This window comes from Tyto alba, unplaced genomic scaffold (genome assembly GCF_018691265.1).
Source record: "Tyto alba isolate M040663 unplaced genomic scaffold, T.alba_DEE_v4.0 Super-Scaffold_7, whole genome shotgun sequence".
Taxonomy (NCBI): Eukaryota; Metazoa; Chordata; class Aves; order Strigiformes; family Tytonidae; genus Tyto; species Tyto alba.
In genome coordinates, this window is record NW_024881328.1 from 9,225,641 (window position 1) to 9,242,433 (window position 16,793).

General features: G+C 35.0%; 1 protein-coding gene across 1 annotated transcript in view; it reads left to right on the top strand.

Annotated features, from left to right (window-relative positions):
* ACTR3 (actin related protein 3) overlaps positions 1 to 16,271 on the top strand; it is a 32,064-nt gene extending 15,793 nt beyond the window's left edge. Inside the window, exons 2-12 of the mRNA XM_042784147.1 lie at positions 1,021 to 1,076; positions 5,231 to 5,355; positions 5,906 to 6,016; positions 7,612 to 7,707; positions 8,268 to 8,375; positions 10,506 to 10,649; positions 11,373 to 11,546; positions 12,274 to 12,366; positions 12,816 to 12,941; positions 14,893 to 14,976; positions 15,367 to 16,271. Of these exons, the coding sequence (XP_042640081.1) occupies positions 1,021 to 1,076; positions 5,231 to 5,355; positions 5,906 to 6,016; positions 7,612 to 7,707; positions 8,268 to 8,375; positions 10,506 to 10,649; positions 11,373 to 11,546; positions 12,274 to 12,366; positions 12,816 to 12,941; positions 14,893 to 14,976; positions 15,367 to 15,462 (1,213 nt within the window). The 3' untranslated portion in view covers positions 15,463 to 16,271. The remainder of the gene's footprint in view (positions 1 to 1,020; positions 1,077 to 5,230; positions 5,356 to 5,905; positions 6,017 to 7,611; positions 7,708 to 8,267; positions 8,376 to 10,505; positions 10,650 to 11,372; positions 11,547 to 12,273; positions 12,367 to 12,815; positions 12,942 to 14,892; positions 14,977 to 15,366) is intronic.
* The last annotated feature ends 522 nt before the right edge of the window (positions 16,272 to 16,793 follow it).

Genomic DNA, 16,793 nt, shown 5'->3' on the forward strand with positions numbered 1-16,793 from the left:
TGGATTGTTAAAGTTAGTACCGCCTTACACTGCCTAAGATCTTCCAGGTTTATATCAGAGTGCTGAAAACTGTAAAGGTGCTACTACAGTGTTTCATGCTTTTGCTGATGGTGCTAATTTAGTTAGTACAACTGTCTGACTGTATAAAGAAAATGAGAACTTTGTCATGTCTGTGTTTGTTAAAAACTTGTGCGTAGGCTGTAACTCTTGAATGCAGTGTGCATTTTGGTCCATGTGTTTTAGAATTTGCCTATGCTGCTGTTAACTCTTTTGTAACAACATTTCTAGCAGCTGGATAGCTTTGTTACTGTGAGTTTTGTAGCTATTTTTTGTGAATACATGGGTAATTTCTTCAGTTTTCTTACATCATGACAGTGAAAATAATGTATCATTCTGGAAATTGAGTGGGTTAAGGCATGTAGTTTTTTTTTCCTCTTGCTTTTCTTAGTTTTATTAAACATTTTCAGGACTGTTTTCCATTTATTAAATGGAATTCCTTTTACTGCCACTGTCATTATCAACTGTCAGTACTTGCCACCTATGATAGTACGTCTTGGGAATCGCTTGTGAAGTAGCACTGGCAGCCCTGCCCCATGCCCAGCTGGCAGGCCATGGTCAAGGGAATATTTTTCCTTATAGCTGTCAGTTACAAAACCACTTGTACCACTAACACTTACTATATGACAGTATTTCTATAGAAATCCCAATTGCTGAGCAGGAAATAACTAGTCTGACTCTCCATATATCACTGCTTAGGAGTATAATTTAATTACATACTTTGTGTTCTGTAGTAAAGTTTTGCTAGAGTACAAGTTAGCAATGATGCTTGTTTTGTGGTAGGGTGCATTGTTTTGCCTTTTAAAAAAGAGAAGATAGTTTTTTTTGTTTGCTATTTTTTTTTTAAAGGAAAGTCAGTGAGTCTCTTTGATATGGGAATAGAGGGATGTTCATTAAAAAAGGGAGATATCTTTGATATTTGTGTTATTAAGTATTATAACTTAACCTTTTTTGCCTCAATAGGTATACAAAGCTCGGATATGCCGGTAATACTGAACCCCAGTTCATTATTCCTTCATGTAAGTATGTGTTACTTGTGTATGAATGCTGAAGTTATGCTTAGGGTCTCTATAACATGCTATGTAAGAAATGCAGTTAAAAATGAGTGACTTGAAAAGACCTATGAGTGATGACACAGAGTGATAGCATGGCTCTGTTCTATTTTGCTGTGGATGCTCAGTTTAGAAAGATACGTTCATTAAAATAGTATACTAATATTTGAAGTGAAGTGAATTTGTTAGAAATGGGAATCATACTAAAATACAGTAGCATGGCTATATTTAATCTTTAGAAGGCTCTTTGCCTATTAGTGATTTATCGGGTATATAACTAGAAAAAAAATATATTGGGTGGTTTAATATCTTTAGGGTTTTAAACTATATGCTTGCTAGGTATTTTTCTGTATCACAGCTATGTTAATTTATTAGGTTTTGCAAATAGAACAAGAAAACAATTTATTTTTTTCCCATGTAAAATTGCTTGCTTATTTGCTCTCTGTTTTCTGAACTGTTTCTCCCACTTGAAATGATATGGTTCTACTCTGGAGAGTGGAACTCAGCTTCCTTTAGAAATGCTTCAACTTTTGACCTCCTACGCCACTTGGCATTTTGTCATTGTTCATCTGTGCCAAAGTAATCACATATTACATCCCGGTAAAAAGGACTAATTAGTACACCCAGTTTTCCTTGTAAACGCAACAGGAAAAGAGCTAGAACTAATAATACTTAAGCACAGTCACTGTGAAATAGAAGTTGGTAGTTCAGGCTCTGTGTTAATTTTTCTGGAAAACATGTTTGGAAAAAGCAATTTTCATGGAAAGCTAAGGTTTAATTCACTTAATGCATTCTCCTGTTTTCATACAAGTGAGAGAATCCTTTCAATCTCTTCTATATTGGCTTCTAATATGTAGTTCTTAATTTGTTTGGTTTTCCAAACGAACTTCATTTGGTTTATCTCAGTGGCATATGAAATAGACTGCAGTTTTGTTTTTCACACAAAATGTAGTTTTAACATTAGATGAAAAAAGTTACCGGGCCTTTGGAAAAAAACATTACGTTACTCTTTAATCTTCATAGCAGTCTTTAAATTAAAAAAGGGCAAATGGTTATTTTATTTAATTTCAGATAAATAGTTTACATACTTTTTCTGCATCTTCAGATTTGGTTTATTTGATTTTAACATCACTTTCTTGTTCCAAAAAAGAAGAGATATCATGATACTTTAAACAAATTTTGGGAATGAAATGACCTGTCAGATCATTAAGCAGAGAAATTTGTACAACAGGGATGCTATTAAAGTAGAAGAGAAAGGGGGGAAATTAGATTTTTTTTTTTTTGACAGCTTTTTGATACAGTGTGGTGTATTAAAAAAAAAAATAAAAGGCACTCTAGTCTTGATGTTCCTACAGCCGAAATGGTACTTGACTGCAATTCTATTGATGAAAAGCATTTTTCTCATTTTTACTGTAATCCAGGTTAGATAATTACATTAACTGCATGAGTTTGCATTAATCCTCTGCCTCAAATGAAATAAAATAACGCTGGTGTAATCCACATTAGAGAAATGAAACTAGCATTACCTAGTTTCAAAGTAAGATGTTATTAAAAAACTGTGGATCTTTTCAAAGCACTTTGGTGTCTTTTAATTTCCTTAATATTATCCCCAGTGGAAAAATGGTTTAGTTTCTCCTTTGACTTCCAGCAACGGTGGTTGCATTTTATCAATTTGATTCTCTAAAAAATGTTTGCTGTTAAACAGGTTCGAGCAGCATTCCTTCTGACTTGTTCACTTGCTGCTTATTCACCCCTGCTCTAACCAAATTTTTTTTTTTTGACTTCATTCTGAATATGCTTCTGTAGAGATGATAAACGTCTGCTTGAAAAGTAAAGTAAATGAGAATATATCGGGCCAGCTTTTTGAAGAGACTTGGGTTCACTGCTTTCTTCCTTGACTGCTTTTTAGATCTTAGCAGATCATTAATTTTGCTTCATTTTTATTCGCTTAATCTTCTTTTCCTGCTGTATGTTAAAATAGGAGTCAAGGTCTTTTCATTACCCAGTAATTGTCTTGTTTTGTTGTCTATTTCAGTTTATCTATGTTAGGTGGCCCTTTCTTTACCTTTTAAAAGAAAAAAATGGCTTGAGTGGTGGTTAAGTGCAAAAATGGATTTGCTGCAAGTATGTCCCCTTTTTCCTAAAAGCACTAAAATCTTGTGCCAAGCAAACCAAAGGCAAATGCTCTGAGATAGCACTGGACTGCTGCCCATCTTCAGACACCATGGTAGCCTAGCTCTGGTTTCAGCAGCAAGATCTATTTTCCTGTTTGTATTTTCAGGAGATGATTATTGATTCAGGTTGTTTCCTTCTCATTTCTGACTTTCAAAACCAGGACTGACCAGGCTAGCCTTAAGGTCAGCAAAATATTGAGAGCTCCTATCTTGTTTTAGGCTTGTAACAGAGTGAAACCACTTTGACTTGAAAGTTTCTATAATCCTATGGCAAGTGATGGTATTTTACTTGAAAATTCTTGAAGATAATGCACATCCGGAGAGAAAAAATTCCCAAAATGTGTGAGCTCTGTAATGATGACCTTGAAAAATATTTGGCAAGATTCTTCTTTTCACTTGCAGCAGACACTGGCCTTGCGACATCTCCTTCCCCACGATTTTAGTTTCTACTTCCTATTTACCCCCCACGCTATTCAGCTTCCTCTCTGTTCTTCTGTAAGCTGCTACAGAAGTTACACTATGATTCAGTTTTCTTTCTGAAGAGCTCAGAATAGTATCTTCTGTTTTATCCTGTTCAGTCTTTCGCAACTTAACTTTCTAGTTTCTCTGGCTGCACAGCTTTTGCTTTTGTTGCTCTTTGTGGGAAGAGAAGGGAGAAGGATGGGGAGCATCAGTGAACTAGAGGTGCTTTACCCTAGCATGCTATTGATTTCCAGATCCTGCAGCTGTGCTGCCCTGTGTCTGGTGGGTTTGAGCCTGCAGCAGCTGTTACCAGAACTTTTTTTTAATCTTAGACATGAGCAAACAGAATTTCTTACTGAAGGTGAGAATTGGCAAAATAAGTCTGCCTTTGAAAGAGCTTTTGGATCAAGACCTTTGAATAATTGAGGCTGATATAAATGCTGATTTGTATAAAAGAATTTCCTCATTTCTGTAAAGGACTGTGTTTAAAGACAATTAGACTTGAAAAGATACAGCAGGTATTGCTGGCACCACAGCCCTGGTAGCCAGGGGGCTGATGCAAAAGATGAGGAAAGGGAGCATCTGTGTTCCTGTGATACTAAATCACTGATACATCTTTCCAGGATCCTGTGTTTAGCCTTAACCAGTATTTTTCTGATAAAAACTTTTTTCTTATGATGAGTAGTTATCCTGGAAGGAATAAATTGCCAAGATACCCGGCAAAAGTTAAGAGCTTGTATTCCTTGAAGTGAAGGGAAGATTTAGTCTTTAAGTGAAATTCTCCATCCTATTCTTACTTATAAGAGTAGGATTTAAAGGGAGGATTTAAACATAGACTTTGGGAAACCTGCTTTAAAGCATCTAAAGGTGCATCATGTGGCCATACAAATTTGTATTTTTAAAAACACTCCTTTTATTTCTGTCCAGTTTTCTTTTTCTGTATGCCTTATGTTTAATCCTACTTCTTCCCTCCTGCCTTCTTTTGTACATGTCTTTTGTTTATTTAGTTGATATTCAGTCCCTTGTGTGCTATATCTCGCTTTCATATGCCCAGAAATCAAACTGGTGCAAGTGAAGTAAAACATCCATTTATATAATGGCAGTGTGTTTTCTTTCTTGCTCTTTATACAACTGCATTGTGTTGTTTTTAATTATTATTATTAGTGGAGTACAGAAAATTAGCACACTTGTTGAATAAAATGGGATCTGTAGGGGTACCCTGTCTTAGTGATTCTTTATATATTTTATCTCCCTGATTGCATGTAGAGTGTCTGACAATTAAATCTGTGTTTAGCTCTGTATTGTGTTACTTTATAAATCCTATTTATGCTTACCTATGATTAGAATTCAAATTACCTGTGTTTTAGTTTTTCTGGGCTTATGCCTGAAACAAAGGGTGAATACAATTACAGTATGGTCCTATTTTTGAATGTTTCTTAGTGCAGGATATATGATGTACAAAATTATTTGTGTTCTCTGTTAAAGGTATTGCTATCAAAGAATCAGCAAAAGTGGTCGATCAAGCACAAAGGAGGGTTTTGAAAGGTGTTGATGATTTAGACTTCTTTATCGGGGATGAAGCAATAGAAAAACCAACTTATGCAACCAAGGTATTAAGAGAAATGTTTAAAAAATTTTCCAGTACTCTTTAGAAAGCATCAGCTATACAGTAAACAGCTTCTTAAGAATGCTTTTTCGTTAACTTTTAATCTTATTTTCTTATTAACTCTGTTTTAATGGCAAATAAGGATTGCTATTAGTTTTGTTGACCTTCAGGAGCCTGTAGGAATTTGCAAAACAGTATGTGTATATATATTTCTTCTGAAGTGGAGGGAGGCTAGGAGTGTGTTAAGCAGAAATATCATGTTATCTCATGTTCCTTGGCATCTTCTGTCAGCCAAGTCAGAGTGAGGATACTGGGCTGGAGGAACCTTTGGTTTATCCTCATGCCACTGTTCTCTTGTACTGCGAAAAGCACGAGGTACTCTTTCTGCTATTCAAGGTTAGAATATGAATTTCGAACAGATGTCAGATGGAAATAGGGAGAATCTATTGCAAGGTTTCTTGCATGTGTAGATTGTATGCTTTTACTGCAGTTGAAAACATGTTTTGTTTGTTTTTCTTCGTTTCCAATTATATTTTGTTATTCTTCTGCAACAGTGGCCCATCCGCCATGGTATAGTTGAAGACTGGGACTTGATGGAGAGGTTTATGGAGCAAGTAATCTTTAAATATCTAAGGGCAGAACCCGAGGATCATTATTTTCTTTTGGTAGGTAAAATTATGTGCTACTTATTGAATTGCATGTGACTAGTAAGAATGCTTGTGATGATTTGTGTAATAACTCTTAATTATGAATATGCTTATCTTAGAAACTAAACTAAATATAAATTACCTGGAACTTTCCTGACCTGGCTTATCTAGTTCAGGTTTTTTAATTTTCTAAAGATGTCAGAGTTTCTCAACTGCACACTTTTTTCTGTTATCTTCTAATTTTCCTCCAAATTGCATCTGCTTCATCACTTTTTTTTTGTATTACTTATTCACTGAATTCAATGATCAAGTTTACATTTTTGAGGCAAAAGAAGTACTTGTGTGTTTTGACTTTACACAGTTGTAATTATTTGATTTTTACAATGCTGCCACCTGGATGATGTGTCTAGAGAGTGAATTTTTGTCCTTTTTTTTTTTTTTTTGTGAAATCAGAAAGATTGATTGTCATATTTGGGCAGATTAGATCTGAATTAAGGTCAATGTTTTTCCAAAACATCTGCTGTTGCTTCGTATTTTATTTACGGCCATTGAAATAGGCAATTTGTTTTATTGTGATGTCTATAGAGCAAGTTCAGAACTAGAGATGTTGGCCGTACTCATTAAAGAACATCTAATGTAACCATCTTCTTGAATCAGGTCTAATTAGGTCCAGTTGCTCAAGGCTGTGTCTAGCCAAGCTTTGAATATGCAAGGATCAAGATGCCATAACAACTCTGGGCCCCTTTTTCGATATTTGACCACCTTTATGTTCCCTTTTTTTCCTCCAAAGACATACTTAAGTATATTTCCCACATTGCGGATTGTCTCCATGGCCCCTTGTCCTATCACCTTTGTGAAGAGTCTGGCTCCCTCCTCTTTTTACCTTCCTATTACATAGTTGATACAATATAAGTGTGATTTTTTTTTTTTTGTTTAGTTTTGTTTTTATTCACAAATATTCTGTAGCACTACCCACAATGCTCTTTCAGAGGAGACTTAATATTAAGTATGTTTGGTATTTTAATGAGAATTATATCATACTATCATGGTGTATTTTATGTTGTTGCTAGATTCTCTCAGTTCAGTACATTTCTACAGCTGATCATATCAACTTGTTTTATAGTGATTGCCTTCTGAAGGAAACCAGCTTTTTCTTTAATGAATCATGGAGAAATTTTTAAAATAATTGTCATTCTTTAAATGTGCTAAACTGCCTCCTTTGACATATTTAGTTTGATAGTTCTTGATTCTTTAAAGTAAAATCAAATGTTTTAATGAGCTAACCAATGCACGAAGGGGGCCTTCAGTGTAAATTCTTAAGCAGTAATTACTATAACATTTTTGATGCATTTCTGTTTCTCTGTTTTCACTGAAATCATCATGCTTTTGCAATGCAGTTTGCATAAATTCTGTTATTCTCAGAGGAGTTTCTTGATTTTCTTAATTGTACCACTTGCCTTTAAAAGCACCCTTTGCACACTATTTTTACATGCTATTGTTGTTGAATGACTCATCTTTCAAGACTTTAGAATTGGGTGATTTTTTTTCCTTTTTTTTTAAGTCAAATGTTTGATTTGAATGTAACTAAAACTTGTGGTGTCTTTGTCTCACAGACTGAGCCTCCATTAAATACTCCAGAAAATAGAGAATATACTGCTGAAATCATGTTTGAGTCTTTCAATGTTCCAGGGCTATATATTGCTGTTCAGGTAAGGGCAGAGCTGTTGAAAGTTAGAACTACAGTATTTCTCCTTGAGCTGAAACTAATTTCACTATGAAAACTGTATGAGTGGTGTTTGGAATACTTTTATGTACTTCTGGTTAGCAGTTTCACCACTACATGTTTGTTATACATTGATTCTGTGGTCTGTTAGCTAGGTACTGTTCCTCTCTTACCTGTATAGAAGGTGGCCTCGAGGTAGTAGAACATACTATCTGTTGCATCATAAATAAATTTTATAAACCCCCAGTATACCACATCATAATAATGGTATTAGGCCAAGAATCGAATCCCTTTCAATATGAAGTAGCAAAAAAGATATTTGAACATGGTTAAAAAAGCATCAGGCAGGAATCAAAATGTACATTTATGCAACCTCCTTGTGTACACAACTGCTTAAGGAATATGTAATATTACTAAATTGGTTTCCATGCTGTAAATTACCTTGATGGTGTCAGTATGGGTATTATTAGGTGGGGTAGTGGAAGGTGGGATCTGCAACGCAGTGCTTTTGTTAAGATTTGCTTTTTGTGTGTGTTTTCTTACAAGGCTGTCCTTGCCTTAGCTGCATCTTGGACGTCAAGACAAGTAGGAGAACGAACACTGACTGGCACAGTTATAGACAGTGGTGATGGTGTCACTCATGTTATTCCTGTGGTAAGTATACATCAAACCTGTAGCAACAATTTAACTGGTGAAAAGTTTGTCCTGTAACTTCTCCTACACCTACACAGACTGAGGTATAGCTAGGAATCTTCAAGAATGTTAGATAATTTACAGGGTTGTGGGTGTGCATTTTTGTTTATATTGTAGTGTAGAAACTCTTGAACTTCTCTTCATGCTGAGTTTGTCAGGGCATACAGTCTTTCAGTGAGTTACCTTAAAAGGTAATTTGGCAAGGCCATGCTAAATGAGCAATGAAATTGTATTGCTTTATCATATTTCCAGTTTGCTTTGCTGGTGAGCGTGAATATACTCTTTACAATAGTCAGTCTAAAAAGTTTCGAAACTTCTTTTGTTTCATGCAATCAATTCCTGTATAAAATAGAAATAATACAAAATATTTGATGTCAGATGTAGTATTGTTTAAGATTTTATTCATCTGATGACCGATATTGAGTAGTATGCTATCGTGTATCAGCAATACAAGCAAAAAGAAAAAAGTTCCTACTTGACTGAAAAAAACCCCACAAAACCATAAGGTTAATTAATGTTGTATATCTGTTCCAACATATCAAGCTGCTAAATGCAAAAACTAGTATGACCATATGATGTTTTATTAAATAATTAACATTTAGAGTTGCAGTTTCTTAACTGTCAAATTATTGGTTTTGCTGTGGGTATGTATTTCCTTTCACAAGGCTACATATTTAACATTTTATAATTGGAATATTTAAGTGTCCTTTATTTCAAGTGGCTGGTAACATGTCTTTCCGACCAGCTTTCCTTGGGAAGTCAAGTGCACGTCTACACACCAGATGCATTTTTCTTTTCAAAATGAAGTTGGGTTGCAATTTTTAAGATACAAAGCTTTATCATGCCACAGAAACCTCAATTTATAAAAATTATTTATTGTATACCACATAGGAGCATTGGTGGTGATTAAACATACGCTGTGATGTAGCAATTTCTTATTAATCTTGGTGTAATATAGTGGCTAAATCTTCATTCAGGCTGTTCATCCGAGATGGCATATTTTTAATAAGATGCAGCAAACAATCGATATCTAACCTTCTATAGGTAAACTTCTTTAAAAAACGTGCTTAGTAGTTCAGATTGCTGTTTAAAACACTTGAACTTTTCCTGACTTGTGGGTTTGTTTTTTTAATTGAAATAAGAGTAGGTATCCTCTATCACTTGAAACATTAAGCTCCTTTGTAGAGTGACATTCGCTTGATGTATGGAATTTTAAAACGTGTTGAACAAATTGACAGCAATAGTATACCACTTTTATAATAAAATAAAGAGAAGTTAACAAATATTTATCTCTTATCTCTGTAGTGAAGCTAACAGTAGTGGTACATTTTTTATGACTTTATTTCTGTTTAGAACATTTTATATGGACGTAATGTGTGTATGTATAGAAAATTTTAAGCATTTAATATTAGTGTGTTATCTGGATTCATCCATTTGGATGTAGCAGGTCTGGTGAGGTTGAAGGCCAGCCTTGAACAGTTTTGGTTTCTGTGTTTAGACCAGATATTTTTAGTGCCCTGATAGTGGCCCCCAGGATGAATGTGACTTACAAGGGTAGACTGATGGATGGATGAGTATGGGCCAGTCTCATGTTCTAAGCAGTCTCAGTTAATGTGCTGAAATGATGCATTTTCTCCCTGCTTTCAGAAAATTAATTTTGGTTCATGTGGATTGTAACGTCTTACATCAGTGGCTGTGACTGCAGAGCCACATCATTTATTCTAAAATAATATTTCACCATACAAGGTTCCTTGACCTTTTTGGTAAGAGTAACCTCATTTTGAAGAGAAAATAAAGGCCAAGGAATAGTGAGTATAGCTATTTGTCTGCCTTATGTACTAGTGACCTTTCTGTTCCTCCTAACCTTGTAAGAATTATGAACCAATGCAAAATGAAACACTTTAACAAGTAAAATAAGCCTATTGAAGAATTGGATTTCTGGTAATTAAATGAGCCAGCCTTAAAGGGCTTCAATCTCACAGTCACAGGTAGTGAATAGGAGTTTAGACTCCATGTCTTTCTCTCTTCCTTCTAAGTTTTGTTCAAAAGAGTCCTTGTCAGTATCTTTCTCCCAATTAATTTTATTTACAGGCTGAAGGATACGTGATTGGCAGCTGTATCAAACACATTCCAATTGCGGGGCGAGATATAACATACTTCATTCAGCAGTTGCTGAGGGAGCGAGAAGTAGGAATTCCTCCTGAACAATCCTTGGAAACAGCTAAAGCAGTGAAGGTAATGTGAACGTTGCAGATGTTAAGGCTATTCTAGAACAGTATTTGATACCTGGTTTTGAAAATACAATAATATCTTAAAATCATTGTCCTTCCAAGTAATGGCACTGTTTCTAAATAATATAAAAATGTCTAAATAATATAATAGCATGAAGTACCTTAAACTTAAGTTATACAGTTGGGTTATACTCAACTTGGCCTGGAATTTCACCATTCACTTGTAGTCTCCCCTTTCTCCTTCCTCCCTTATTATCATTATTGTAATATTCAGTAGGAAATGTTCTAAGTGGGATGTGTAATGTAAAGAGCTGTAATTACTCTTTTATTCTTTCTGAATGTTGATATGTTCTTTTCTGTAGTACAAAGCTATTCTGAAAGACTTTCAGCTTAAAGTACACTTAAGCCTTGTTTCTATGGCAATTCAATATACTTTAGAACTCATTTCTTGATATCGTAGAAGTTTAGAGGAAAAATAGAAGAAAAGTAATTTAACTCAGCAAGATGTGCTGCTTTCAGTGTCGTGCAGAAATGATTTGTAGTAGCAGAGCCATTATCTAACGGTATACAGTAAATGTCAGTTCAGCCGTTTTTGAGGCCTATTCTGTATCTGCCATTTTAAAGCTCTTATTCTTAAAAGTTTAAATTACGACACTTTTTAAAAGTTCATACCATTTTTTTGCTGTACTTGAGAAGATACTTCTAACTGTACATATTCAATTTTCAGGAACGCTTTAGTTATGTTTGCCCTGACTTAGTAAAAGAATTCAACAAGTATGACACAGATGGTACAAAGTGGATTAAACAGTATACTGGAATTAATGCTATCTCAAAGAAAGAGTTTACCATTGACGTTGGCTATGAGAGATTCCTGGGACCAGAGATTTTCTTCCATCCTGAGGTAAGTTGATTTGAATTGTCTACCCTTTTTTTCTAGGTACATTTTAGATGATAGCATATAAATAGTATTTGCAAGCTTGTAAAGAAGTGGTTATCCGAACTTGTATTTCTCATTATTTGTAAATGGATGCCAACTGTTGTTGTAAGTCAGTGTGGTTTTGATTCTTGATTGCTAGTAATCTTTACAAATTCAGGCTGATACCTAAACAAAGCACTATATTTGAAATTTTTCAAGTAAATGGATTTCTAACTCCACATTTTCTTCCTGCAATTTTTATTAAAATTTCCAGATCTCACCATATTGTACCCTGTTTTCTTACCTGTCTGTCAAAAAGAAGTTTCTAAATATTCTGTTGTCTTGCCTTTGTACCCTCAGTATCTCTCCATCCTGAATCCCTCTACATTTTCCTGTTGCAGCTTTTTACATGTTATGCTGTTTTGCTCTGGTGCTGAGCATCCAAGAAAGGGCATGTGTTCTTTGACTTGTTATGGTCAACAAAAACTATCAAAGAGAATAGCTAGCAAAATAGATACTTAAGGTTTTATTCTTTCAAACCTTTTATAAATAGTAGCAAATACAGCTAACATAACTATTTCCATTAATAGTTCTCATGACGTCTTTAGTACAATAGGATGGTTCTTTCTCTTCCCTGTTTCTCTTTACGCCCTTTCCTGTGCACTGTGTGGTCTTACATGTTGAACTGTGTTGATTTTATTCTTGATTGTAGTTTGCTAATCCTGACTTTACGCAACCAATCTCAGAAGTAGTAGATGAAGTTATTCAGAATTGTCCCATTGATGTTAGACGTCCTCTGTATAAGGTCAGTAGCTATAACAAATTTTTTTAATACTTGTTTTAGAAGGATTGTGCTTTATATTGAAAACCAACAAAAAAACAAAATGAGCCACTTTCTAGAAACAAGTCCAATATTGGGAAGGCTTATGTTATTCACTTACACTTTCTCAGAACGTGATGTTTTATTACTCAAACTCTTATTTAAAAGAAAAAGAATTGAGGGAAACAAATCTAAGTGTAAGAAGTGAGATGTGCTAAGATATAAATGGGCTTTAAAGCACAGCCAATTTTAATGGGACAACCTCTTTGTGATTTTGTATTCTGTCATGATTAATTGTTAGATAAATTAAAACTTGAAGTAAAAGCATACCTGCTAACTGTAGTTTTAAAAGCTATATTTAGAATTTAAGAACTGGATGCAGTTGGAGACTCACATTTTCAGAAGCGGTTAATAATTTTTGTTACTCAAAACAGAATATTGTCCTCTCTGGAGGCTCAACAATGTTCAGGGACTTTGGTCGCCGTTTACAGCGAGACTTGAAAAGGACTGTTGATGCCAGACTGAAACTTAGTGAAGAACTTAGTGGTGGCAGACTGAAGGTTAGTCCTTGCACCTAATGCATTTAACAAGCATCTTTCTTTCCCTTGTACCTGGAAAATGTGAAGATAACATATTGCAAGGATGTTCTTGTTTATTGAAATGTCTTTATTTTCTTTTAAAGTTCTTATAGAAACTTTTTCAGAGGTTTGTATGTTGTAGAGAATTTTAGACTGGTATTGCAAAATATTTCTAAAATCCTTTCATTGTAGAAAGCTACAGTACTATTTCCCCAGGTATGCATGTGTGCTCCTGCGTGTCCCTTATTGAACTGAATCAATCTCACCTAATGATGAGGCTTATGCCTATTATGTAAAAGCAGTTGGTCACTCCCCAGCTTTTTTTGTGCTTAGCACTTATTGATTAATTCCAGATCATCATCCTCAAAGAGAGATAGAGCAAGCTCGTTGACCCACCAGGGTAGTCAGAGGACTGGAGCACTTGTCCTGTGAAGAAAAACTGAGGGAACTGTCTGCTTTAGAGAAGAGAAGGCTTTGGGAATCTTAAGATCAGCCCCTCCATATATGTGGGAAGATTGAGAAAGTGGGACCGGGCCCTTTGCAGTGCTGAGTGGTTGGCGCATTAGAGACAACAGATATAAATGGAAACAAAAGAGGTTCAACTTGGATAAAAAGAAAAACTTTTTCATCGTGGGAATAATCAGGCATTGGAACAGGCTGCCCAGAGAGGTTGTGCAGTCTCTATCCTTGGAGGTTTTTGAGATGCAGCTGGGTAAAACTCTGAATAACTTCCTCTGACCTTACAGCTGACACTGAGCGGGAGGCTAAACTAGAGACTTTCTGAGGTCCCTTTCCACCTAAATTATTTTATGATCCTATGAAATTACTTCATGTTTACAGGAAACCGCGTGATTATTAATTTATGTTTTTTCTACTTTTGACCTCTAATCTAACATTCGCACTTTTTCTGTTGACTCTGCATACATGAAAGAGATCAGCAGAGTGAAAAATTATTTTGTGTTTTTTCCTTTTAAGGCAAAATTGAAGTGATTTTCCTCATTTATTTTTCAGTAGTAATCTAACTAGATGAGCTCAATCCTTAAATCCCCAGTATAGGTTCATAATATGCCATGTAAGCAACTCTGAAATTTCAGTTATATACAGTTCTCTGGTTGAAGTATCCTAGTTTATTCTTGGTTCTCCTTACTAGACTTTTACCACTTAGTAAGGAAGCAGGATAGGAGTAAGGAAATCTGATGATTCTTCCTTCTTCAGAGTACTACACATTGCAAGCAATCACTGACTTGAATTTTGCAGATGTTATTACAAATTATTTTTAGATACTGTTTCAAATTGTTCAGATTTCAGCAGGTGGTACTGGAAGAAACAAATTACTACTTTCTGAAACTGTTATGTACGCTGTCATTTTTGATAGGCACAAGTAAGGAATGAAGGTTTGTGTGGATATAGAGGGAAAGGGGCTAACTGGAATGAGTGTCATCGTTTTGAAAAGCAGGACTTTGGCCATATTGGTCCTAGATAAACTTTCAATCTGCAACCAGGGCTTTGTTAAAATAATGACATGAAACTTAAAAGTTGGTTTTCTAAAGTGTTTTTCTTGAAAGGGCTAAGTAGCTTGGATCTATTCTTACAACTGCATAAATAGACAGTCCCTCAAGAAATTCAGCAGAAAATAGAACGTGGATAATTGGAGAGGAACACTGTAGTGGAGGTCTTGGGAGAAAATTGGTGTGAATGCAAGTATCTCTTAATATCTGATAAAGTAGGTAACTGGCTGTTTATAAGCAAGAGCTATTTCTCAGTTGGGATTGTACAAGAGAAAATCTGATGCTATAATTGTAAATTTACATACCTAGCATTTAAGAAAATACTAATTTGTGAAAAGTAAGCTTGGAATGTAAACTCCTTAAAGATCTAATTTTTATCAGCAAAAGTGACTTTCAATGTATTTTTTTTTTCCCCCCTTTTATAGCCTAAGCCCATTGATGTACAAGTCATTACACACCATATGCAAAGATATGCTGTCTGGTTTGGAGGATCAATGCTGGCTTCTACAGTAAGTTAGCTATACAGCTGAGCATGTTTTAGTCATTCTGGCTATGCTTCTGGAGTTCTGATTTCTTCACTTTATATTAAATGCAGTTGGGGAATTTCTGATAGGCCTCAGGTAGTAAATATACCCTCCCCACCCCTTTGAAGTTTTTGCAGTAGACTTAGAAGATTTGAAAGAGCTGAATTATATCTTTGTGTGAGTTGTTAAACAGTGCATTTTAGTTTTCTAGCAAAATACATTGTTTGTGTTGGTGTTTAGCCATGTGTGGTGTAATACTGATTTCAAGACTTTCAAGTTATCTGCATTTATTTTTTCCCATTTGCTACATAAGTATTGCTAAAATAAGGCATATGTACCATTAACTATTATTTTTTTTTTTCTTACCCTTTACAGCCTGAATTCTACCAAGTATGCCATACCAAAAAAGATTATGAAGAGATTGGTCCTAGCATCTGTCGTCACAACCCTGTGTTTGGAGTCATGTCTTAAATCTGACCTCAGAGGGGTCAGGGATAGGGAGGTGGGGAGGAGGAGGAGTCTTTCTGATTTACTTGTTTGTCTGATGGCTGGTATTAAGATAACAAACATGACTTGACAATAAGAAGAAGACCAAACACAATTAAGCAGGATTATTTTAATAAGTGTTTCAACATGCGGATGTAGTGGAAAGCCAAAATGATCACATTTTTTCTTTAGATTGATTATTTGAACCTGTGCGTAACAAAACAAAAAAGTGGATTTTAGTTCTTTCTGTGCCCTGATATTTTGTATATTAATGAATTATCCAAGATTTGATGGGATTTGATGGTGTGTAGATAGTCAGCTCTCTAATGCTTCCGTTGTACCCTTTCATGGGTGCAATGCAGGAGCTTGTTTATATTTCATACTTTTTTATACTTTGAGGAAAAATATGAATTAAAGAAACTGTAATATTTGAGGAAAAAAATTTACCAGTGACCAACTTGAAAGTAAATTAAAAAAAAAAGTCATGACTCATGCAACTAGTTCTTGCAAATCATGACCAGTCTAAATCCTGGGTTCCATACAATGCGAGTGCTTTTGGAACTAAGAAGCTAGGATCTTGGATTAACCGATGCCTGCTAGTGCTTTCTGATTACTTGGTGCATTTTCATACTATCTCTTGCTTTAAAAAAAAAAAAAAAAAGTAAAGACAAGACTGTTGGACCAGTATTGCAGTTCTGTAGTGTCATTTCTAATTAAACCAAATAATCAGGTTATCAAAATTGGTGTATTTAAAGCCTAACACCATTCCAATAAAGGCACAAAATTTCTTTTTATGTTTGCGTCAGACTTGTTAATCTCATTACATGGGAAATTGTGAGCATGGGTTCCTACGTATCCGCTATGGTTTTGAAGAGTAGGATTGGTCTGTAAGGTAGAGATCGTTACGTGCGTTGTGTAAACTGGAATGTGAGCATTTTAGAACTGCAGTTTATATGTTCATCTAGGTAGCACTCATCTATATAAACCTGGCATCTCCTCCATTGTTAGGTTTGTTCATCTACTTTGTTCTGTAACTTTTCCCCTCGCTCTTTTAAGTGGTGATATAGAGGAGACAGCACTGCTTTTTAAATCTCTGGTTTTTCTGCAAGAAAATACCATGTAGATAAAAATAAAGTGAAAACAATCTATTTCTCATTCTTTCTAGGAGGAATGCTTCATATGTTGAATGGAATTACTTACAATTTCTGTTAATATCTGATGAAAAAATACTACTTTAGACACTTCTGAACTCAGAAATGTAGTTAAGGTTGTTTACATAGAAGACCACAAGAGGGAGATCTTTTGGTTTCTTCTGA